The sequence below is a fragment of the Oncorhynchus masou genome, chromosome 1 (assembly GCF_036934945.1).
Source record: "Oncorhynchus masou masou isolate Uvic2021 chromosome 1, UVic_Omas_1.1, whole genome shotgun sequence".
In the NCBI taxonomy this organism is placed as follows: Eukaryota; Metazoa; Chordata; class Actinopteri; order Salmoniformes; family Salmonidae; genus Oncorhynchus; species Oncorhynchus masou.
The window spans coordinates 37,287,122-37,312,609 of record NC_088212.1 but is presented as its reverse complement, the minus strand read 5'-3'; the positions used below and the strand labels follow the sequence as shown (position 1 = coordinate 37,312,609).

General features: G+C 44.7%; 1 protein-coding gene across 3 annotated transcripts in view; it reads right to left on the bottom strand.

The window, feature by feature from the left end:
* Positions 1-25,488, bottom strand: part of LOC135543411 (splicing regulator ARVCF-like) — a 233,530-nt gene that overhangs the window by 10,853 nt on the left and 197,189 nt on the right. For all 3 annotated transcript variants that reach the window (XM_064970649.1, XM_064970658.1, XM_064970666.1), the window contains exons 11-16: positions 25,119-25,290; positions 23,693-23,710; positions 22,886-22,957; positions 3,102-3,229; positions 1,543-1,693; positions 1,073-1,265 (exon numbers count right to left, since the gene is read on the bottom strand). In XM_064970649.1, coding sequence (XP_064826721.1) covers positions 1,073-1,265; positions 1,543-1,693; positions 3,102-3,229; positions 22,886-22,957; positions 23,693-23,710; positions 25,119-25,290 — 734 coding nt within the window. The remainder of the gene's footprint in view (positions 1-1,072; positions 1,266-1,542; positions 1,694-3,101; positions 3,230-22,885; positions 22,958-23,692; positions 23,711-25,118; positions 25,291-25,488) is intronic.

The window sequence follows — 25,488 nt, the reverse complement described above, 5'->3', positions numbered from 1 at the left end:
CAGCAACAGAGTGATTGTTTATCCTAGATATAGGAATGCCTAGTTGGAAGGTATAAACATATGTGCTTGTGTGACCTGTATGGTGTGCTATGCAGCTGTGGTAAATAAATATAGTTTGAGCTTCCTTTGGTGCCCAACTGGATTTGTACCAGAACTTTGAACCTGACGGTATTCAATAAAGTACGGGTGTAAAATCCCCATTGGAAACTAATCTTAATTAAATCATCAATAGGTTGTAGAATGAGACATTATCAAAAGAGACATTATCGTCTCCCGCTGACTTGATCAAGAAGATCCGACCAGTCAAAGGAAAACGAGGACAGTGATATGAAATGAAGTGGAAACTGGGAAATCATTCAAGCATCTATTGAATTCCTATTGATAGTACTTAGTATTCCGGTGAAGTACACTATAGTAGGCTTCCTGGAAACCAGACGCTACACAATACGGGCTTATCTATTCAATCTAAGTAATGTTCTACAGATCGAAATGATATGACAAGGAATCCAGCTTATAGCACTTTACATTATTAAAAAGGCCATTAACGCCCATCCTCGAGGACGTGAAAAGGCACGGGGTCATTACATTGTATATGGCCAGCAGCAGACAATCCTGGTTCTTGAGTGATTGCAGGATACACTGTATATCATGGATATTATTAATTGCATTTGATGTCAAAATAATTTAAAAGTATGGACACTTCTCTCATGGGGAGGGAGGCCCGTGGCGCATGTAGTCATTAATGTACATTCTGTACTTGCAAACGGGTTTAGTATAGCACATGTGCAAACCATTCAATTGTTAAGCTGCCTTATGCTCTGTTGTACTGCGCTGTACTATGTTGTAAATCAAATCTCAATCAAAGTTCTTTGGTTGTGTACACCTGCAGATCTGTGTACGCAACCAATCAACTTTGATTTTATTAGCAGGTGCAGCGAAATGCTTATGTTACTAGCTCCAACAGTGCAGTAGAATGTCTAGCAAATACAACACAAACACACAAATAATACAAAAATAAAACCAAGAAGTCAAGAAATGTTTGGTATTGGTCTGTACTGTGCCATCATCCTACCTTGTCTTGTTGATGGCCACCAGTTTCTCGATAGCCTGGGCCTGGATGAGGGAGCGTGCGTTCTCGGAGCTGTCCGTCACGATCTCGTGGATGGTGTTGAGGATGGCCACCACTGTGTCTTCCTCCAGGTTCTTAGCTGGCCGCTGCTGACCACTGGGCAGGTTACTCACCAGATCCCTCATGGCATAGCTCCCTACAGGGCAGAGGTCAAAAGGCAGGGTGCCAAGGGCATTGTACAAAATGTTCGATATCAAGCAATTCAAATTTGGACTAATCTACAGTAAGTAGTTTACACATTCCTATTCAGCAAAAGACATACACAGGTTCAACAATCATATTCTTATCCTCATTAACAGCTATCTAATCTCAACGTATTCCCGAAGTGTTTTATCCCAATCTTGTTCTGTTTGCCCTACAGAGAGGCCTTGTGTTGACCATGTGTGGTCAGGTTATGTGGTCAGTGATCGTACCGATCAGGTCTTTGTTGCGGCGGTCGATGGAGAGGTTACGCAGGGCGATGGCCACGGCTCGGACCACCTTGTCAGCATCAGAACGCAGCAGCTCCACCAGGATGGGAAGACCCTTCTCCTTCCTCACAGTGGCTCGTATGTAGTTGGACCACTAGGGACAGAGAGGGAACATGCAGATTGTGTATAGGCTTGTCTCCCATATGAATCTTCCCCTTGTGTCAGACAGGGTTCAAGTGACTTTTCTATTTAAACATTTTCTCCGTATATATACATATACACATATACACACACACACACACACACACACACAAATTTACTGCTCGAGGGATGGGTTGCCAATTGACGATTTGACACGAAAATAAAATGTCCTTCATTCATTCATGCTGGCTATGAATCACCAGTCTATGTAGAGAGAATAATATCAGCCAATACAGACACACACACTTACACATAGCAACACACGTGTGCCCGCTTGCACGCCCGCCCCCCCACAGACTCAATTATTGTACAGTAGCACAGCCAACAGTGGATTTCTGGATTTGACCGCTTTTGGTTGTTGTCTCTGATTAAACACACATTTTCCTCTCTCTTTTCCTGTAACACAACACATTAAGTTTGACATGAAAGAGCTCCTTTGCTGAACACCGTTATCCCCCAGAGATGTAATTAAACTGGCGCAACACCAGACCACTGGGTGGCAGTAGTAAACCTAAAAAACAGACCGCACCGAATCAAACAGCTCGGGAGCAGCAGGGAGAAAGAGACGAAGAGAGGATTTAAAACAAAAGAAAAGCTTTGAGATATCCTCATAGGGAGCAGGGACAAGTAATGTCCATCTCCTCCATGCCAGAGGTTTGACGTGTTAGCAGCTGCCCTAGAGCATGGACAGGCGATCAGCCTCCTCAGCTCAAACTGAATGGAAAACCATGGAGGGAGGGATGGAATCTGTCTCTATATATACTACAACGACAACAACAACAAAATCACCAGTGCAGGACAGTGATAGAAAACAGAGCAAAAAGGAAAACGGGGACAGGTTATACAGGGCGTAGACGAACCGGGGCCTACATATGTTATACATGTTAAACACACGGGACAGGTCATGTGTAAGTGTTGTTGTTTTTTTTAAATGAACAAAGAGATCCAAATCGATCTAACATCTTGTCTGTTGTGTTGTGTTTTTCCAACTGGAGCCTAGTGATGCATGCCGTGGCAACGGATATGTTTACAGCGTGACACATAATGTGTTAAAAACTGAATCACGATGGCGCTAGCATGCCAGAGTTCTCTAGGCCTAACATAGCCACTGTATTGACTATGAACGTTCCATTCCTGAAGGGAAGAGCATGAATAGCCTCCATACTTTACACTAGGGATCGTAAAATAATGCCCCTGAGCTGGACGGGAGATCACACTCTTATTACTCACTACAGTAACCAAACAGAGGGTGTTTGGTAATGACACTGCAGAGCTCCATTCGGGGTAATTGGTCCTTCCTATTGAGGTTCAGAGACCTTATTCCCCTTAATTACAATGTGTGTGTGTTGTATGTGACTCACGGTCCACTGTCCGGCACTGAGGTTCTGCAGGGCCCCTGCTGCAGCCTCCAGAGTGTTGTAGTTCTGGCTCTCAGTGAGCAGAGACAGGTACAGCCTCACTACCTCTGGCTGGTACAGCAGCTCAAAACCTGCAGGGACACACACACAGAGACAGAGAGAGAGCGAGACATGGACGTTAGACACAGAGCCACACGGGGTACAGTAGACACACAGGGAGGCAGAGAAGCAACAGAGACCGATTATTAAACAACTGAAATAAACAGAGACATGTAATGTAGCTTAGCAACAGAGACAGGCAATCACAGTCTGAAAACTGCTCAGATAATACTGAGATCTCTAATTCAAGTCTCTCCTCACACGAGTCTGGCAGGCAAGACTATTAGGTGTCTGTCAAATTATGGGAATTATTATTACTACTCTCTCGCTCACTCTAGTAAATCACATTAACGGGAACGTGATAAGACATGACAAACAAGGGTGCCAAGTCTACCCAAGCGGTTGTTACCACTGGGTAGAAAAGAGACATACATTTGCTAACAATTTAAAATGGCATTGTCATTATTCCATAACTACAATGGAACAACAAGTGTAATTACATACTGATACTACTCGTGATACTACACAGTATTACTAATACTACTGGTAGTTAGTCTGGTGTAAGTGTGACCGACTCTTAATAGGTACAGTAGCTCAGTCACAGATAAGTCATCAGCCACTCACAGAATCAGTGCTTTTCTATAATAATAGAGCCATCGGCTTAATTGCCACTGTGTCGCTCTCGAAGTACAAATCTCTGCTGTGATCAATGACCTCAGTCACAAAACTCTTCCCTGATTTTATTGAGTGGAGGGTGTGAGCAGGGCTGTGGCGGTCACCAAAATATGTCAGTCTGTGATTGTCAAGCAAATAACTGTCGGCCTCAAGGTAATTGACCGTCAATTAACATAAACACATTTAGTGTCTCCTGCCTTCCCACACATAACCTTCAAGCCATTTTAAAAAGTCTAATAAATCCATGTAATATAGCCTACACCTTCACAATAAATCCATGATTTATTTTAGACATGCTTGGTCCTGATGGGGCTATGCCAAATGGCTGTGGGCTTCACTAGTTCATTTAGTAGACACGATTTGCTTAGAATTCCCTGGGATTATTTTATAGTATGATGAATACAATTTAACAAATCTGAATAAAATACAAATATTTTCTCCAAACGATTTAGGGGAGTGCGCACGTGCGGCTATTCTGTGTTGTGGTTAAAGAGTTCATTTAGAATTAATAATGTGCCTTTAGTTGTTCTACAAACATTGGGCTATATGTTTTGATTTTTAAATACATTGTAAGGCTTCATGAGACTAATGATGATTTGAAAAACAAGCTCTGCTTTGTTTATTGCGCAGGCTGTACCAGTTTCTCATTCACAATTTGACAAGCACTTGATAATGCCTTGAGTTTCACGGCGGCATTCCCTTTGTGGACGTAACGCAGCCTAAACAAATCCATGCCTTTAGCGTCCCGGGGGGCTGCGTTGTGCCCTTTTCCGTGAGTGTGCTGTGCAATCCGAAGCGTCTCACACTCACATGGCTCTCTATCACATTGTCAGGTCTTTCTCACAGGCTACAAGTGAAGACAGACATCAGGGACGAAACTGTGCACACCCTTATCCAATTCCGATGTTCATATTGAAGATATTGGAAGAACTGTCCATATTTACTTTGTCAGACAACAAGACAAGCATTAGCCTATGTCAATCTACTATCCCCCATAGTACAAAAGTTGACCTATTGATCAGATTGTCCTTCTGTGTGAGAAATAAATATTCCAAACATAGTCTGGGACAGTTGTGGGATACGATAGATTCCAAATGAATACAACCACTAGCATCAAAAAAACTTTTTTATGCAACGTGCCTGACGCAACAGATCAGAACATTTAGCTTAAAAGGCTATTTCTTCACATTATAAGCGTAGCAATGTGTACATGATAGTAGGCTAATAAGAGCAAATGTTCCAAAAGGGCAATCAATTTGTGGGAAAACACCATTCTCAAGAGTGACCACCAATGCAATTATGCATGTAATGCTTTTATTATAAAAGGCGCATTTTTATGGTGAAAATTATCTTCCCCAAACTTGAAACTCACGCGCTGCGTGAGCCATGCGCTGCGCATGCCAGTTAGGCTCCACACCCCTTATAAAGCAGATTAATGTGCTTAATTTTAAGAATTTATTTGGCCACTTTGGACTAGGCTACATGAGGTGTGCGACTGATTCGAACAAGTCGCAAAAAGGCCTCGTTTCTTATGCTGGGCATCATTCACAAGTGATAATATATAATTCACAAGTGATAAGGCTAATATTGTCACCCATCAGACTATAGTTTGGTAATACGGTCACCGCAACAGCTCTAGGCGTGAGTTCCCTCTTCGGTTGTGACATTTCAAACAGACCTCAGTAATGGCAGCTGATAACAAGGTAAAGCGGAGCTTGTTGACATGGTCGGATCACTATGAATACAGATTATAGTTTAGGACTGTGTTTACACAGTTTAGGATCAGGACAGTTTAGGATCACTTAAACTATAAAAAGGGTAGAGCAAATGTCATTGTTTGTAATGATGTGAATACTGCCACTCATAACCTGGTACTTCTCTCATTTAAACTAATTTGCACACAAATAAATAATCTGTTGCCACAGACAAAGATTCAGTCGATCTTACAAGACATTGATTTTTTACAACAAATCATCACTCGCACCAGGACCATAAATACATTAGGATTGTGAATCATGAGGTAAGTAGATATTGATTTCACATATACAACAAAATCGAGTATCTGAGAGCAAAGTTTCTCTGTCTATTTAACAGTCAGTAAATGGTTAGCTTGGCTGTGATGGTGTAATTACATTATCAGCTATCAGATGTCTGAGGCTGGTCGGAAAGAGGCAGAGTGTATATCGAACCTCTCTCTCCTTTTCCACTGCCAAGGTCACCACAGGCTGTTTGACATCCCAGGGGAGGATCACTTCTCATACTGTAATACATCCACACAAACAGCCAGTCGCTACGGAAGACAGCTTGGCTTGGCTCTATGGACTCAAAACCAAGTACTTCAACCTTATCAAAATACAAACTGACAGTCAAGTCCTTCTGCACTTTAACGTCTGGTGGTTCTGAAAAGACTTCCTTTCCTTCAGTGTTTTCTGAATAATAGTGTCAGTCAGAACGCACACATTTTAGTAGCTTGTTGATAGTTGAACTAAATTCAAAATGTTTTCAGTTTTTTTGCCATGTAGCAAACTACAGGAACTTGTTTTTGCAAAAACAAAGGAAAATATGGTTAAAGTACGGAATCATTTCCTTTATCGGCATCAGACCTGCATAATTTTCAAGAGAAACCTAGTTTGTGTTTTTAATAGGCAAGATTACAAATTATTTTAAGACACGACCCCAAAGAGAACAGTTCTATCAATTTGTAGACATTTCAGATTTACATATGATTTTCACAAATTAATTAGGATGAAGTTAACTAATTATTCAAAGTAAATTTAGTTATGTAAACTATATTTCTCTTAAGGTTGGCTTTAGTGTAATGTTTCCAATGTGATGTAATTTGTAGCAGAGTATCTTCCCTAACACACACACACAATTATTCACAGAGCTTAAATGAAAGACAATAACCATCAATTTATTCTATGTTATTTGAAGCAGTCCTTTTGAGAGGTATATTTTAAACCCATGAATTATGTGGGCAAGACCATATGAATACTTTATGATTGATACATGGTGGTTGGTGAGGCACTCCATACATTCTTTGGTAGAAATGAGAAGGCTGAAAGCCTAAGTAATAAACTGAACCAAAATAAACGCATCATGCAACAATTTCAAAGATTTGACTGAGTTTCAGGACAGATCCTTGCGTCATGGGGCCATTCAGTATCATGCTGAAACGTGATGGCAGTGGATGAATGGCAAGACAATGGGCCTCAGGATCTCGTCACGGTATCGCTGTACATTCAAATCGCACATCGATAAAATGTAATTGAGTTCGTTGTTCATAGCTTATGCCTGTCCATACCATAACCCTACCTCCACCATGGGGCACTCTGTTCACAACGTTGACATCAGTAAACCGCTCATGCACACAAAATACACATGGTTTTCCATCTGTGCAGTTGAAACTGGGATTTAACCGTTAAGTGTCCAACGTAGGTGAGCATTTGCATACTGAAATCGGTTACGCCGCCATACTCCAGTCAGGTCAAGATCATGGTGAGGACGACAAGCACACAGATGAGCTTCCCTGACAATGTTTCTGACAGTTCGTGCAGAAATTCTTCAGTTGTACAAAGCCACAGTTTCATCACCTGTCCGGGTGGCTGGTCTCAGATGATCCCGCAGGTGAAGAAGCCGGATGTGGAGGTCCTGGGCTGACGTGGTTACACGTGGTCTGCGGTTGTGATGCCGGTTGGGCGTACTGCCAAATTCACTAAAACGTAGGCGGTTCACGGTGGAAATTCTCTGGCAACAGCTCTGGTGGACATTCCTGCAGTGAGAAATCCAATTGCACACTCCCTCAAAACTTCAGATATCTGTGGCATTGTTTTGTGTGACAAAACTGCACATTTCAGAATGGCCTTTTATTGTCCCCAGCACAAGGTGTACCTGTGTAATGATCATGCTGTTTAATCAGCTTCTTGACATGCCACACCTGTCATGTAGATGGATTATCTTCGCAAATGAGAAATGCTCACTAATAGGAATGTTAACTAAATTTGCGCACCGAATTTGAGAGAAATAAGCTTGTTGTGCGTATATATAAAATTGCTGGGACCTTTGATTTCAGCTCATGAAACATAGGACCAACACTGTACATGTTGCGTTTATATTTCTGTTCAGTGTAGAAAGTGGTGAAAGACTTCTAATTAATGCAAGTACTGCTTGCTTCAATGGATGACGCCAAGAAGAATACTTGGATATCTGGAAGGGCCTTTCACCATCACCTTAATGAGGAAAAGAAGAGTCAGACAACTTACTCCAAAGCCACGGAGAGGAGACACGAGGGAGCAGAGCTCGGCTACATTCTACATTCTGGGCATGAGCAGACCTGTCTTCAGGAAATGTACAAACCTTGAATAACAATTCTCAAGTCTAAATCTGGGGTTCACACCCAGCATTTTGAAGGAAGAGGAAATTGGGGATGTTGGGGTCCATTCATCCTGGGGTTGCCAGATCCAGAAAGTCCATAGAGCGGTTTCCTTTCAGAGCTCCTGTCCTCATCCCTCCAGAACACCCCTCCACAACCATGTAAACCAATTGTGTTGCGTGGAGAAAGGGTTGCCAGTCGTAACCAAAGAAAGATCCTTGTTGGTGTTGAGGATTCGGGTTTCTAAGGAGCTCTGTGAGTCAGAGAGGCCACAGTATGTGAGTGATCAAAGAGAGGCCACAGTATGTGAGTGATCAAAGAGAGGCCAGCTAAAGTGTGACTGACAACAAATGAGCTGCTTTCGTCTGAGGCTTAAACAGCATAACGCAGCTGGGCAGCAGAGTCAGTAAAACAGTAGAACAGAAACAGACAGAACAGCAATATGTTTCTCCATATGACTTCGCTTGTGTCAGACATTCAGTCAGTGCAGACTCTGCAAATTCAAGGCCATTTAATCAAGACTCACTGGCTTCACAGCACGCAGATTATTTTCACACCAAGTCTCAGCCCTGTTCAAACCTCCCAGTGCCAAGTTCACTTTAAATCCAAGACAGTGTTTTAATAACCAAGAATCTGTAAATAAACAATCGTACATTTCCCCGTTCCCCGCTCTCGTGTAATTCCAGGCAGACAGTTATGAAATTGCTATTTTGGAGCCAAGGGCTCAGATAACGTGGCCAAGTTCTGTTCCCTCAGAGACACATGAGAAAGGAGAGACATTCATAGGGCCTTTAAACTCATTCATAGAGCTCTCTCTGGGATCTCCACATGTCCAGCCAATGAAGATGCGCTCCAAAGCTCGGCATCCATGTCCACCGTTGACATAGTAACTCTAAGGTTCATTTCTATGGTCTGCAGTGACATTTCAGTGGACATGCATAGCGGTTGGGGTTAGCCACAGAGATTCCCCATATCATTTGTTTTTCTATGGTTTGCAGTGCGCCTTCATAGTTCACCTTCATGTCAGACTAGTTAGTAGGCTATAGAGCAGAGGTCGGCAACAGGGGGGTTGGGGGACTGTAAAATCACCAGGAATTCTGCTAGAAATGTGTTTGATTTAGGTCATCGGTTCCCAGGAGACATGTGATCATATCTCAATGTAATTGAAGGTATGAAATAATTGCCATTTTCAAATAATCTATTTTTTAGGGCTTTAGTTGTGGTAAATTTGTAGCGATATAATTATGTTCCGGCCGCCCCCGACCATTCACTCTGACTGGAGTTGCCTACCCCTGCTGTAGGGTGACGCTGAACTAGTACAACACAGCCATGACATGTACAGTGTATTACCTGCATTTACCACTTCCCCGTCATGAGTTAGCGCCTACCCGCTAGCTGCTTGCCAGGCAGGTTGTGAGCAGGCAATTCTAATTCCTGGTGAATAAATCAGTTGTTGTTGTGACATGACCGATCCCCTTATTTCTGGTTCTTAGAGCCACAAACCCATATTGCACTCACTCTCTCTCAAGGCCTTGACATGTACCGCACATATTATAATTATACAATTAATCGAAAGAAAATGTTGACAAACATGAATGCACACACACACCCCTCCCACCAATCCCCACCCTACGCACAAACTAACATTATTCTCCCCTCTGGGTGCAAGGCTAGCATGTACAGTATATTCCCTGTACATGCCTATATGTTTTCTCCAGTAGACGTCGGTCAGATGAGCGGTGTTTTGCTGTGGCCTCCCCTTTCCCAAGCAGTCAAACGCTAAGAGAGAGCGGGACATCAAACCGGCGAGCTGAGGGACACACTTGGGGAGGCCCGAGATCACTTCTAAGTCAGCTGATAGGGCGGCGACAAACTCAAATGCTGGTGGCTCAATTCGGGGCTTCAGAGTCGAGAGGAAGCGTGTGCTGCACTCCGAGTGAAAGTAGGTTACAACAAAGTAAAGTCGAGGCGAGTGAGTGAGTGATGCAAGTGCTCATCAATTCAGTATTAGAATAATAGGGTTCAAGTGGGTTCACTCTTGGCTGCAATTAAAAGTGCAGGTGTTGCAGCTTGACAAGCAGAAACATCATTACAGATTAACTGACGGAAACAAGCTGAAACACACACACACTAGCCCTCTGTCAAAATGTGTTGTTCATCAATCAAAACTAAAATGGGGAGCATATTGTAACCTCAATCTGAGGCGAGCCTCATACCTAAGCCTCCCACTCCTTCCACCCACACGTTTATATTCAAAGGACGCCCAGTTAAAAGGCCATCACATCACGTGAGGAACATCTGCAGGCAGACAGAAACCACAATCAATTACAGCTTTAACACGCCGCAAAGTGGATCCGTTTTTACAGCAGGTCAGTGTTTTCCAGTGAAGTTAGGCAATGAGATAGAAGGAGCAGAGGGTGACATCCTCTCCCTATGAAACACTAACCAAATGCAACTTTTAGAACAGGGTACATCAGAGGTCATGGGATCTGCATTCCAGCCCTGTAACACGCGCACGTTTAACCTCATGAGACCCCCCCCCCCCCGGCTCTGAATGTATGCTTAAGGTTTTCATATCACCATCCATGTCATAGCTAACGTTAATGAATGCTTTCACAGGGGAAGCCACGGAGAGAGCAGCTAACACATCACATCATTACGGCTGCTTTTAAAAGACAATAGCCTCTGTGTTAACCTTGGGTGCACTGCAAAGGAAGCTTAATTGAAAAACAACTAAATAGAATACTTGGAAAAATAGGAGAATTGCCTGTTTTCAGTTCAAACGAGTCGATGGCCTCAACGCTAATGAAGATGAGGTTTGAATGAAGCTCTGTTCACCCTCTCTTTCCAGCTCGTTTTCCATTTCTCTCACCCTCTTCATCCATCTTCATCTCTCCCCTGGCACCAATTCAAACCAGCACAGCCACTTTCAACCACAGCCATCTCACTAGAGGCAAAGAGCAAAAGTCAAGCCTTCTAAATAATGCTTACACCCTCTCTCCCGCTCTCTCTCTGTATTGGCGTCTCTGTGGGTATTGGCGTTGCGCAACCATAAAGGGCACAACACATTCAAATAAACAGTTGGTGGCATTTAGTTGGAAGGTGACAATGGGGTACAGAGAGTAACTGGCGGTCAGCCCATCTCATGGACAGCTAGCTACAATATTAATCAAAGATACCCCCAGAGAGCAGCAGGACAGAGAAGAGAGACCGGTAGCTGGGTAAATAGTCAGCATTCCACCACACCACTGGCTGCTGGCATATCAATGGGAAGACACTGTCAAAAGGCTGATACTTGAGAGTTTGGTTCAGAGTGTATCCTGGATCACAACTACGGTGCTGCCATTTTAGGAGACACCAGACATCCTTCCTCCTGTTGAAAGGGGATCATGAGGTCCTGCTGTGGCACCCCAGAGTGAGACGTCTCCTTGACCTTCCAGCCCAGAGCTACCGCGAGGAGAGAGAGCCACCAGTCCTCCCATGGATGCCCCGATGCCGGCCACCTCAACGGGTCACATTGTGTGCTTGCCACAAGTCAAACCTTTCCTGTTCTGAATCCAAAAGGACAGGTTTCCGTTTTCATCGTCCTCCAGCAGAACAGAAAACAACCACTCAGTGGTTCTCCATCCGCTCCTGAACAACAAGTAACCAAAGAGTGGCTAACCAGAGGCTGTGATTCCAGCATCAAGATAACCTTTCTGGATCAACAGTTGGAATGCAATGTGCTCTGGCGTTGTTGCCAATGATCCAAAATGTAATCGCTCCTAATAGCTTCTGGGCCGTGGGTTTATATGATACCTTTGTCACGCAAGTCAATAATATCCCTCAGCGGTGACCCTGACCGACCTATTGTCAATTTCTCTGTCCAGGAGGAACTCCAACTGACCACGTGTCATAGGGACGGGCTAATCTGTTTCTCAGAGCCTGCCTTCAGCCCAGTCACACAGTGGCCAGTTAGTTTCCAGTCCCTACATCCTCACTAGGGCTCAGACAGACAGTGACCATTAGTCGGATTACGTGTGACTTCAGGGAAGGTCTAGGAACAGAGCAGCTCGCCTCTCTGCATGTGGCCGGGCCTGGCCGGACAGACACATTTAGATGCATATCTGGACCTGTGGGGGACTGGATGTTATTATGGAGGACGCAGATAAGGCTCAGATCCCAAGGCCCATGCGGTCGGAGGCTCAGGATTAATTCTCTCTCCGTCAGGGCCTCACAACGCAGACCAGAGCACAGTGGTTGGTTGGCTGGCTGGTGGACTGGCTGGCTGGCTCTCTGATGGTCAGGCTGCTCTGATGTCTGTGTGTGGATCTCCCGTAGTGCTTTAGTGTCAGACTGTATATCACAGAGGACTTCAAATCCTGGAGATCGGGTTGGGGGAGTGGGAGGGATCGTGGAACTGGGGGGGGGGGGGTGGGGGGGCTGAGCTGCTCACAAAATGGAGTCGCGGACAGAAAACGTGAGGGTGAGAGATGGATAAGGATATGGAGGATGAAGAGAGAGATGTGGAGGAGACGGGGGAAAAGGAGGAGGATGAGAAAGCAGAAGAGGGATGGGAGGCGTGTAGGAAAGGCAGAGGGAGTAAGAGGCGTGTGGTGGACAGCAGAGGGTAGAGAGAGGAGTAGAGTATCGCCTGGAACCGAAATAGCATAGGGCTGAGGTTGCCACGGCAACCCCAACCTCACGACTAACAAATCTGTTCACTCGACACCACGGCAAAGAGGATCACACCGACAACAACATTAATGACATTATCTTCTTATTTCCCCTCTTAGTTCATTTATTTGGTGAACACTTAGAGACTGACAAGCTAAATGAAAATGAAAGAGGGTCCTTTCAAAGTCCTCAAATAACACCTATCGTCTTCCCTCAGTAAGTGACACACTTCAGACAGAAACGGCATTGCAGGGTTAGAATTAGTCTCCAGGATCTTGTGTTATTTTTAATAACAACCCCTCTGTCTCCCAGGCAGTGTTATGTTTCTGAGAGAACAGGGTTAGTGTTCTGTTCTGCAGCCTCACCTTGAGGGCTGGATGGCACCGTTTGTCAAGGCTCATCACGTACTCAGACAAAATGTTAAACTCCAGCAGCACAGTATAAACCAAGAGAGAGACAGAACTGAGATTAAGCACTAGATATTACCTTCTGTGTTGCTTCACAAAGCCTGGAAGGCAAAGCCGTGAGTAAAGTCATCATGAGGCAGCTACGCACGGACACAAACTTACAAGACACCTGGTCAGCAATGAAAACCTTTGGTTGAACAGGATGAGAGAATTGGCATTCTGAACACGTGGCGACTGCATCCGACAAGGATTTGAGAGCGAAACGGGACATTTGTTTTTACATTAGGAATTGAGAGCGAGAGGGAAAGAAAATATATAAATTGCAACTGGTCGACTGTAACGTGAGCGACCGCGAGACAGGACACTGGTCTGCCTAATGGCATCATAAAACAGATGAGCGCTAGAAGCGTCGCTCTACACCCGCAATAACATCTGCTAAATATGTGTATGAGACCAATAACGTCTGATTTGACTTAGAAGGCTAAGCTGACATATCATGTTTGGAGGAGAAACAATCTTGAGAAGGAGCGAAATGGCTAAACGGGCGAGTTAAACGATCTGAACTGTGGGGAGACTTTGAAATGAGAGATCAGTATTGCTTCTGGCTTGATCAGGGCCTGGGCACTGATGAGAGGCAAAGGGGGCTGGGGACAAATGTTGACGGGTGGCGCTAGGGTCTAGGACTGGAGATTGGAAAATAAGGCTGACACAGGGTCTGCAGCTGGGACAGATGCAGGCTTGGGGATGAGACTGGGGCTGGTCCAGATGGGTTGGGGATCAGGTGTGCGATGAGGGCAGTGGTTGTGTTTGACGGTGGAGGAATTTTGCCCGCCTGTGTCTCTATCAGGCTCCATCTCTCACTCTGGGCTTGTGTCCCGCATGGCATTATACAGTACCAGCAATTATGGCATACAGCATATGCTGTGGCACGATTAATACTTGTCTGGGAAATAAGGGGATCACGGTCTTTCTCTACACACGTATGGGAACATAATAGCCACACACACACACACACAAACACAATTCTCTACCAGACCCTTATAAGGGTCTATAACACTGCTTACGCCTGCGCCATTTTCACAGGCAATGTTCTGTGTCTGTGGAGTGGCGTGATGAACAACACACCCTCTAATGGACACATAATACACCACCTTCACGGTCAAGGGCACAACACCTTGTCCTCCGCACCACAGGGATGTGAGTGTGTGTGTGTGTGTGTGTGTGTGTGTGTGTGTGTGTGTGTGTGTGTGTGTGTGTGTGTGTGTGAGAGAGAATAAAAGGAAGAGAAACAGTCAAGGGGAGATGGGGGATGGAGGTTGACTGCATCTCAATCCCTGACAGTCTAAACATAGTCTAAGTCAGAGCGTACTTCGTCGGCCAGAAGGGCAACGGGCCCAGACACCCAGGAGTTTAGTTGGCTAAAAGTTCAAACATGACTTGACCCTGTCAGCACATACCCAGGGAGTGTAGAAAATGCTGCATGGCCTCGGGACACTTCCCTCTGTTGAGGACAGTGATCCTTGGTGTGCTTTTAAAACTCCTGTTTACAACACGGCCCAACTTTTTTAGAACTACCAATTCCCGTCCAACGCTACGTTGACTACAACATAACACAGTGACTTCCTAGAGGGTGTTTTGTTGTGCAAACCACCATAGTGGCTTTGGCAGCGATGTCGTGTCTCTGCCATTGCGCTGGTTTTAATTAGATTCTTGCAGAAATAGAAAACAGAAACATCCCATTCTGGCTCAAACGGGGCCAAACAAAGGCTCCCATTGGAGGGTTAAATCTCATTCTTCCCTCCTGCTGCTAATTCTCCTCTGTAATTATTGCTCCAGCCGTTTTTGTTTAGAGGGTAGCACGCTAAATCATCCAGAGAATCGTGATGATATTGAGGGCTACTGTGGATTGGATTCCCCCTTTCACACTCTCCCGAGCTAGATTCTGCAGAGCCGGAAAACACTGTTTGGAGAGAGACAAGGCAACTATGGTGGAAAATAAGAAACATTTCATGACGGATCTCGCAGGGAGAAAGGAAGTGGTCATGAGGATTGTAGACCACAGGAAGACTAGTGCAATCAGAGCTGGCTATCTGCCATCGTGTCGCACACACTAACTACAGCTACTACTACTACTACTACACACCGCAGGTTTATTTTTACAGAGCCAAAGCATCCAGCTAATGATGCATAACAGCCTTTCAACATGGGACCTCCGAGAACTTTGGGTTATCTGAAGCCTCAGTGTATTCCCAATGACCCACGGGGTGGTCTGTCTTCAACAACAAGGCTTTCTCCCTTTGCTTTGGTTTCATTCTTTCCTTTTATGCTCATTATTTCAGTTGATCATCAACTGTTTGAATGAAATGGTTTGCGGAGGAATTCACAAAAGAAAATTGCAGCCAAGAGCTGAGGAGTTGACAAGTTAAATGATGACTTCTGGTTCCTTGTGGGCCCATTCCGTGGGGTTTCTGTTTCAGAGGCAGACTAATTGAGACACGGAGTCCAGCAGAGTGTGGTTGTGATTGTGATGCGATGATTGACAGGCTGGCAGCACCATGGTTTATTATGACCGGGCATCAAACAGCTGGATTCAGAGAAAACACATTTATAATCTCATCCCCTCATAGTTGGGGAGCCACCCCCCCCACAAACAAACACGGGTGGCTCAATATGGTGACTGGGATAGTGACTCAAAGCTAAAAGCAGTCTCATCATACCTTATTCCCTTCCAGAATAGAGACTTGCTAATGTTCCCATTTCTGTGTGCACAGACACTCACATGGCAGACCGATCTAATGACAGTGAATAAGGGACAGCCTCCAGTGTCTCCTAGCAGCTTCACAGATTCAGACTCATGTTTTATCTGACGGGTGCTGCGAGTGTGAGGTAGGTGTGCATTGGCGCACGTGACGGGGCAGGAGGTGTTTGGCACTGGCACCAACCGCACGAAGTCTCACCATCCTGCTAAATCTAACAGCAGGAGGAGAGGAAGAGGCGGAAGGGGTGAGGAACAGCTGAGGAATATTTGTGTTTTGAGAGATGAGGAGTCACCCTGTCAGTTGGAGGCAGGTTTGTGAGAGAGTGAGAGAGTGAGAGCGAGAGAGCGAGTTTGTGTGCATATAGCAGTCCCGAGAGTTATCGTTTCGCTATCTCGGTGTTACATTCCTCAGTAGTGAAGCTCTTCTGAAGATGGAGACATGCTTTCTCTGGGTGGGGGATTGCGGCTGCAGTCTCAACATAACTGTATGAATAATTTACTGAGTTTCTACTTTCACTCGGGGCGGGCCTGTCGATCTGCCCTAACTTTCCCTCCGGTTTTGAATACTGACTCACATCTCAAGTTATTACACAAGAGATTACTGAACAGTTTTGGGAGTTAAATAAGGGGAAACGGAAGGCGTTTACTTTCTGTTTTAGGAGGTAAGGAAAGTTTCTGTGTAAGCTCAAAAATAAATTAAAAAAAGAATCAATCCACAGGGACTAAGAGCATTCCAATTCCTTCAGAACCTTCCGTCAGACTCCGGGTTCCGGTTGCTAATGTGATAAATGTAAAGCAGTGACAATCTTCAAGGGAAACATTTAGTTCCCCTCCGCGGTCTACAAAGCACCTCAGAAGTACATGCCTTGCCTCCATACTGACAGTCACCATTCAATACACAACAATTAGTCAAGTGGGATTCAAAACACATCCGTGAGTCAGAGAGCATAGGTTAAAAAAGAGATTTCCTGTAGGTTGTAAAAGACTGTTCAAATGAAGTTACATGATATGGCAATGACCTATGGTTTTGTCACCTTGTATGACCAGATAGAACTCCAGGTCAAACATGACTTGACCCTTTCAGCATAAACTCAGGGAATGTACTTGGTTTCCACAAGATAGCACAGCCACAAAGTCAACGTTGGCTATTTAGTAAAAATTCATGAAATAATCATTTTAGGTTAGGCGTAAGGTTAACAGTGTGGTTAAGGTTACGCAGCAGTAACACACCACAGTGAGGCTCGAGTTGCTGTTTTAAAACCCTCTTCAAATTAAACGCTAGGCTCGTAAACTAAGCCGTTAAAGCATTATGGAGTCGTAGCGTTGTTACTGAATTGTTACCTCAATTCTACAACTTGTTTGTTCGGCGAAGGGAAAACATGCATCTCCAAAATAGGCAAACTTTCCAAAGCACAGTGGAGAGGAGAGGTGCATGAAAAGAGAAAGGAAAATTAAAAACACATTCTAAGACTGAGTCCCGAGGGGACTCATGAACCTTTGCCCCGGCTACCTCTCGATTGCTCCCTCCCTCACTCCTACCGCCACTACTAAGTACGGGACACTAACACAGCTTAACGCAGCTTTAATCAATCCTCCTTGTTGTAAATACTGTAGGAAAAGCTGAACAAGGCATTCATCCGAGTCATGAAACAAACATTCAAGCATCATGAAAGAGTGCTGGCTCAGGGAAAACACAACCGAGGTTGAATGGTACATACAGTGCCTGGGATGGCAACTAAGGACATCAGAACACAAGTCGCCTGCGTCGTGAACTTTGCAAAATTGCACTTTGGCTATTTTACAGCAGAAGCATAGCGTCTCTATACAGCTGTACTGTACAGTATGTGACTTTGCTTGATTGTTGTGCTCAGCTCTCCTCATGCAGGTTCCTACAGTAAACGGAGTAGTAGTGAGTGGGGAAGGCCCGAGAGGAAGAGATCAAAAACAATGTGCTGCGGAAAAAATACAAAACAAAAATGATTAATCTGTGCCTTCTCTCCTCCCAGGACTCTCTCCCTCCTTCGGTTTCTACTTTTTCAAAACTGCATCTTTCCACTTTGATGCCCCACCCCCTCTCTATCCACACCTCCGGTACTGAAGAAACAAAACAAAAAACTGTTTTGAAGTGATTTCCCTCTGCTCTCTGCGAGGGTACATATACACACTCCGTGCCAAACACTTCGTACATGACCTTTCCTCAAAGCAAAAGGTTTACATGTGGTGCGGTTTCAATAAACGTTGGGCTGAGACACACACACACACACACTTCGTACATGACCTTTCCTCAAAGCAAAAGGTTTACGTGTGGTGCGGTTTCAATTAACGTTGGGGTGTGTGTCCCATCAACTCGGTCGCTCTCTCTCCTTAATGAAACACTTTCTTCTTTCAGAGTTCTTAAATTACTTTTGTTCCAGCGCCTCTGTTCAACGCTATGAATAATGCAATAACAGGAACTTAGGAAGTCCTTGAATAATCTCTGTACTGTCAACAGGTCTGTTTATAGTGCAATCAGGCAGAGAGAATTAGCTATACACAGAATTAACAACCTCATGGTGAATTAAAAATGGCGTCCCTAAAATGATAGCGACTTCATGTCTGTAACATAACGTTTCAGTTGGGACTCTTCCGCCGCGCTCTGATTGGGTGCAGACCAGTCACTACTAGTGTGTGTGATTGCGTGTCTGTGTATGCTTTTTTTTTTTAAATGCACTGCTGGAGACCCTAAATCTCATGTGGCTTTTACCGTAATCATAGACTGCAGCCTGTTGGTAAGTGATGCGGAGGGTCTGTGACCTCCATTGGACAACAGATCAGGGCTGAACTACACATGTAATCTCCCACAAATCTCTCCCTCTGCCATTGCATTTGAGGAGAATAGCTCCCAAATTCTCTACAAACAGGGACATTAACGTAGCTAAACGTACAACCACAGTATACAGGATTATCATAGATAAACGGCGCAGGTAAATGTAATATCCTATGTGAACAAATCATGGGTAGACTACAGCTGCAATAGTAATTTTATAGTACAAAATGATTGATCCAGTTGAGCAATAGGTACATATAAACTTTACCACAACACATTTACATCACAGGGTAACATTTGCACTCTCAAACACAAATCGTTTTAACCCGTGCTTAATTTGAGCCGGCACCTCTTCGTTTTGGACTATTTCGTTTCTGGAACCCATTTGGCCGGATCCAGAACATTTACATGCATGCATTCTTTTCAAACACTGTTTGCAATGTAAACATTCAAATAAAGGCGATCCGAGTCAATTCGAGTTGCTGCCTCATTAATTATCCAGCCTCCTAAAAACGTAATGTGGGAACGTAGATTTTGAGCCCGCGACCTGATGTTCTAAAGAATGAGTTCGTGTTGGGCCGGCTCAGGCTATAATGTTGATCAAACTGTGTACACAAGTTTGAAACCATGAAGGGCCGTTGCGAGGGTGAGAGGGAGAAGCGCGCCTGTATCCGGCCTCAGAACTAGAATGAGATTCACATTCTATGATCCGTCTCCCTTCCTTCGCTAGACATGAACCTGCCACATAGAGCCAATAGCTTCTTCAAACAAATAGCCAAGCTGTGGATCGTGTTAATGAAGCCCAATCACGAGGCACATAGCCCGGGAACACGCGGCAAATCTATCAGTTAACATCATGAAGCCAGAACAAGCCTTTCGCAATATTTCAAATATAAATCGGGGTTGGAAAATACAGGTTGAGAAGCAAATAGCTCCTGCTTAAAAGATAACACTAATCTGACTGTAGGCTACGAACATTGTTTTACAAAGTAAAACAAGAGATGGGCTTTTGGCATGAGAGTAAATCGTCCATCGCCGGAGAGTGAGCTACGCATCATTGGGTGAGTCAGCGAAAGTGGAAAGCTTTTCTAGGACTATAATTTCCTCCTCATACTGTATAGTGAACAAAAATATAAATGCAACAAATTAAAATATTTTATTGAGTTACAGTTAATCTGAAATCAGTCATTTGAAATGCATTCATTAGGACCTAATCTATGGATTTCACATGACTGGGAATACAGATATGGGCGTGGATCAGAAAGCCAATCAGTATCTGGTGTGACCACCATTTGCCTCATGCAGAGCAACACATCTCCTTCGCATAGAGTTGGCCAGGCTGTTGATTATGGCCTGTGGAATTTTGTCCCACTCCTCTTCAATGGCTGTGCGAAGTTGCTGGATATTGGCAGATACTGGAGCACGCTGTCGTACACGTCGTTTCAGAGCATCCCAAACATGTTCAATGGGTGACATGTCTGGTGAGTATGCAGGCCATGGAAGAACCGGGACATTTTCAGCTTCCAGGAATAGTGTATAGATCCTTGCGTCATGGGGCTGTGCATTGTCATGCTGAAACATGAGGTGATGGCAGCGGATGAATGGCACGACAATGGACCTCTGGATCTTGTCCCAGTATCTGTGCATTCAAATTGCCATCAATAAAATGCAATTGTGTTCATTGTCCGTAGCTTATGCCTGTCCATACCATAACCCCACCACCACCGTGGGAAACTCTGTTTACAAAGTTGAAATCAGCAAACTTCTCACCAACACGACACTTGGACGTACTGCCAAATTCTTTAAAACGTCGTTGGAGGCGATTAAATTCTCTGGCAACAGCTCTGGTGGACATTCCTGCAGTCAGCATGCCAATTGCACGCTCCCTCAAAACTTCAGATATCTGTGGCATAGTATTGTGTGACAAAAACTGTACATTTTAGAGTGGTCTTTTATTGTCCCCCGCACAAGGTGCACCTGTGCAATGATCATGCGGTTTAATCAGCTTCTTTATATGCCACACCTGTCAGGTGGATGGATTATCTTGGCAAAGGAGACATGCTTACTAACAGGGATGTAAACACATTCGTGCACAACATTTGAGAGATATTAGCTTTCGGGACGTATGAGAAACGTCTGGGATCTTTTATTTCAGAAACAGAGGCAGTTTGCCCTCTTAAGGTCCTTAGTACTGAAAAGTGTCGGTTCCAGGTGCGTAGGAGTCAACATCTTTTATTTCATCTCATGAAACCAACACGTTACATGTTGCGTTTATATTTTTGTTTTGCGTACAACATGTCTCCACACACCTAGGCTATTGATGGATTCAAGACAAAAGTGGGTTTTATTGATCTCAGATTCTCAGAAGTCAAAACGCAAGACAAGAGGATTACTTCTAATTGTGTGCCATTGAAACCTTATCACATTGCAGCGAGCCAAACACTGCTTCTTGTGCAGCCAGTGTTGTGTTGCGCTTCCAGTAAGCGCAGCCTGTGGAACATGCTAATTACCCTCCTCCCAGCTCATCTGCTTTACTTTAAAGCGATAAAAAGGAGGCAGAATCGGCTTAACACCTTAAAGCACCACAATTAATTGTAATCTAGTTTAATGAGAGACCCACTTTGACTAGCTAATGTGGCTAATTGCAGCCATACAGGAAATGCTATTGACTTTGAGCGGATGCCATTAGACCTTGATGAAGGCGCTGATGTGTGAATATCGCATAGCCCACAACACACACAAATATACTGTATCTCTCTCAGCTGCTATATGCAGACAAACACACCCCTGCTATATGCAGGCAGACGCACGCACACACACCATAAAAGGAGGCACGCGATAAAAGAGATGCGCGCACACAGAGGCAAAGCACAAAGAGATTTGTTGTGGCATCCTGCATGCCAATGTTGGACTGCAGCAACCAATTGGGATGTTTATTCTTCGGAAAGACGAGGAAAGGGTGCAGGTGGAAACGTTTCGGCTCATTCGATCAATAGAAGGAACAGTACAACGATAAACCTATATATATATATTCTATCGAAATGGTAGAGGTACAGCAAACCGCCTCAGTGGCATAACATTCCTCAAGTGTATTAGAAATAAGCAGTGCAAGTAGGGTCTCTTATGTTACAAGTAAATAATTGAGATCAGACATTAGAACATGTGCTGACTCTTAAAGTAGGCCTATAGGAGTAAAGTACTGGCTCAGCTAAGGGGAGAGGAGTACTGCAACAATCCCTTGTGTGTTGGTCCTCGCAGGTTTTGTATCAGTAACTGTAGAGGGGGTTGGAGAGGCTGGAGAAGACTCACGGCTGACAGACATGCTTTGCCGCACAGGCCCAGGGTGACTCGCTTCCACTACCCACCATCAAATCCAATTCCAACCTGCTGCTGGGGAATAGCTGTCTGCCTGCCTGAACCAGCCATTCCTACCCATCAACAGTGTTCCAACACTGCTGAAACGGGAGGGGACTGTCCCGCCTTGTATCTAGTCGGAACATACTATAATACTGTTGCATTCCTTTAGAAGTAAAATAACATTTCTCAAGGCACCTTGGATTATAGGTTCCCTTGTGGTGTGTGTGGTTCAGATAAAAGGGCTACTGGGTATCATTCAGTTCTATAGTGACACTGTTGGGGTTGCAGAACCTGATTTACTGCTGCTTTCCATCTCCCATGTAAAGGAACTGATTCCAAATCAGCTGAAATGTTTGGGAGCCCTTTACAAAAGGCCTGATGCCTGTGACCTCTGCCAACAAAGCTGTGTTTTCTTTTCCTGGTAGCATTTGTCGTCAAAACAAGGCTAATTTGGGGAGACGATTTCAACCGTCACTTCTCTCTAAATAACAACGTGTCCTGCAGAGTGAGACACACACGCATAAACACACTCAAAAAGGTGACTAAATGCTCGTGCACACACTTGCAAATATTTGGGATATTCTCCTTTTTAGTGAGCGGGAACAGGAGTGACCGGTCGAAGCTGTAATAAGGGAACCTCTGACAGAACAAGCCTACCTTTTGTGGGTTCAGTGCGTTTGGGGAGATCCAGCGTGTCGTAGCTTTTGGCATTCTCTCCGTTTTTCCTGCCTGGATTGAGATTGGAGAGAGAACAGTTGTACATGTCAAACAGACAACCAGACCAGTGGCGTAGTGGTAAACTCCCATCGCCGGTCACGGGGGAGGGAAAAAGTAACGCTCACTATACTTTCATTGCATTTTTCTGCAAAAGTGGGTCAACTGTCGCCTCCACAAAAAAAAGTGGGTAAACCATCCACTACACCAGAGAGTTCATTGATAATGTCCCTGAGATCACTGCATGACCACACGCACGCAGATGGACAAGACACACAGTGTGAGTGTATGTATACTGCACACACACATTCAAACACAGATGGACAGACTTGAGTACACACACCGTCACCATACATGTCTAGTAGCAGCCTAGTGGGGAACCTCCTTTAAGGGAGGGAGGGAGGGAGGGTAATTGAGCAGGGTAGGCCAGCTAATGAACGTCTCTCCATCCATATTGTCAACACGGACGGGACATGGCTAAAAACTAAATCCCAGGTTCCTTTTCACTACCCAAACTTATTGGTCTTACCTGGTCTCCCCTACGTCTACTCCTAGGCAAGGTTTGAATTACTAACACTACGATGCTGTGTGGTAGGATGAAGGAGTGAGAACCACAGCAAGGCCACAGCAAATTAAGAGGGCAAACAAGTGAAGTCCGTGAAACTTCTCAGTTTTGGAGGAGATCCAAACGACTGATGCTACAGTAGCAATAAGGGGAGGGGTGAGATAGTGAGACAGGAGGACACTCACCTTGATTAAACCACTCCTCTATAGTTAGCCAAGGAAGCAGCAGCAATGCCAAAAAACACAAGCAGGGAGAAGAGAAGAGTAAATGATAAAATAGGTTGTGTGGATTAGAGGTGACATAATACAAACAAGTTCAGTTTAAAGTCAACTTGGGGCTATAAAGTTCAGAGGGAAAAAGGGAAGAGAGTAGGAAAGCTGAGAGAGAGAAAGAGAGAACACAAGGGAGGGAGAAGGAAAGAGATAGCAAGAGAGAGTGGGAGAATAGAAGGTAAGAAACGAGTACTTAGGGCAGAATGGTGACAAGTGGAGAATAAAACCCATTAGCACTCCATAGGTGACTCTCCTGGGACAGAGTTAAGAGGCTGTGGTGTCAGTGTACTCGGCTCATTAGAGAAAGGGTGTGTGTACGATCACACTGCAGCAGCACACACAAGGAGAGAGAGGGACAGTCACTGTCACTCAAGGCACTAAGCCAGCCACACACACACACACAACAGCACAGGAATATAGGAATCAAAAACGAAAAGAGAAATGTAAAACGCAACCGTTGGGTAAAAATGCTGGACCTGAAGTGTCTGTTCATGATAATGGGTGTAATGGCAAGTGTCAGGATTCGGGGGGGGGGGGGGGTAATTTCACTCGGGTAACAAATTGCTGGGAGAGACTGTTGTCTAAACGACTCTCTTGCAAGATCTGACTCCCCTTCCCGCACTCACACTGTTTTTGGATGGGCGTGTTAAGCATTTTTAATGTAGGCCATCTTTCCTTCAAAGTACACCTCCAGGGCCTTTGAAGACTAAACACACCACATTAACTGCTGTGTACAATAGCAGCAGACTGGCTAATTCGCCTGCGATTGCCATCTATAATATTCAATCTGTAAACACACACACACACACACATTTCCAGACACACGCCCCAGTGCTTCTTGGCCTCTAAATCAGTAGCATCCCCCTCCGGACTGTGAGGGGTCAGTGAGATTGGGTCACACCTCATTGACTAAGTGATTCATTGCTGTCATTATTTGTTGTGGGAGAGGGACCTCTACTTGTTGTTCAGCCATTCGTCAGTGATCGAGAGGTAGCCTACACTAATTACATCTCTGTCTAGAACCAGAGGGTAGCCTTTACTAAATAACTGTCTGCTATGGGGAAATAGCTCTGGGCTGAAGGGTACGAGGTAAATGGAGCTCTAAAGAGCTGAAATACTGTTACCATAGGCCTGGATACATACAGTAACCTATTCAAACTGACAGGGCCCATTTTGAGTATAGTATAATGGGTTTCGGTCCCCTTTTTTCTCTCTCTCTGTGTGTTAATCAGTGGTTCCTACAGAACATCAAACACAGGCGGTGCACGGAAGCGGTTAGTTTTGGGACTGGGCCCATGTCTCCCCAGTCTAGTCTCCCTCTGTCGTCCCTGCCTTTCACCTTTGGCCTTCTTCCCTCCGAAGCAGCCTGCGTCGTCCTTCTTCTTCCTCTGAGGGCCCACAGAACCCGGAGCCTGCTGCACTGATGGGTCTGTGAACTTCTCGGCCCCTGGGATCTCCTTGTGAACGTGGTAGGACAGGTTCCTCATGATACACACACAGTTCTCCACAGACTGGAGGAGGCGGGGACAAAGAGTTGTCAGCTCAACCTGCACAGATTGTTCTCAGAATATGATATGAAAGGGACTGTTTACTCGCTTCCAAACAAGATAAAGAGACCCACTGGAGACAAGCAAAACAGAAGACAAATCAGCATTCGTGGTATCAAATGTCCCCAACGACTACACAAAATACTGTTATAATAATATACA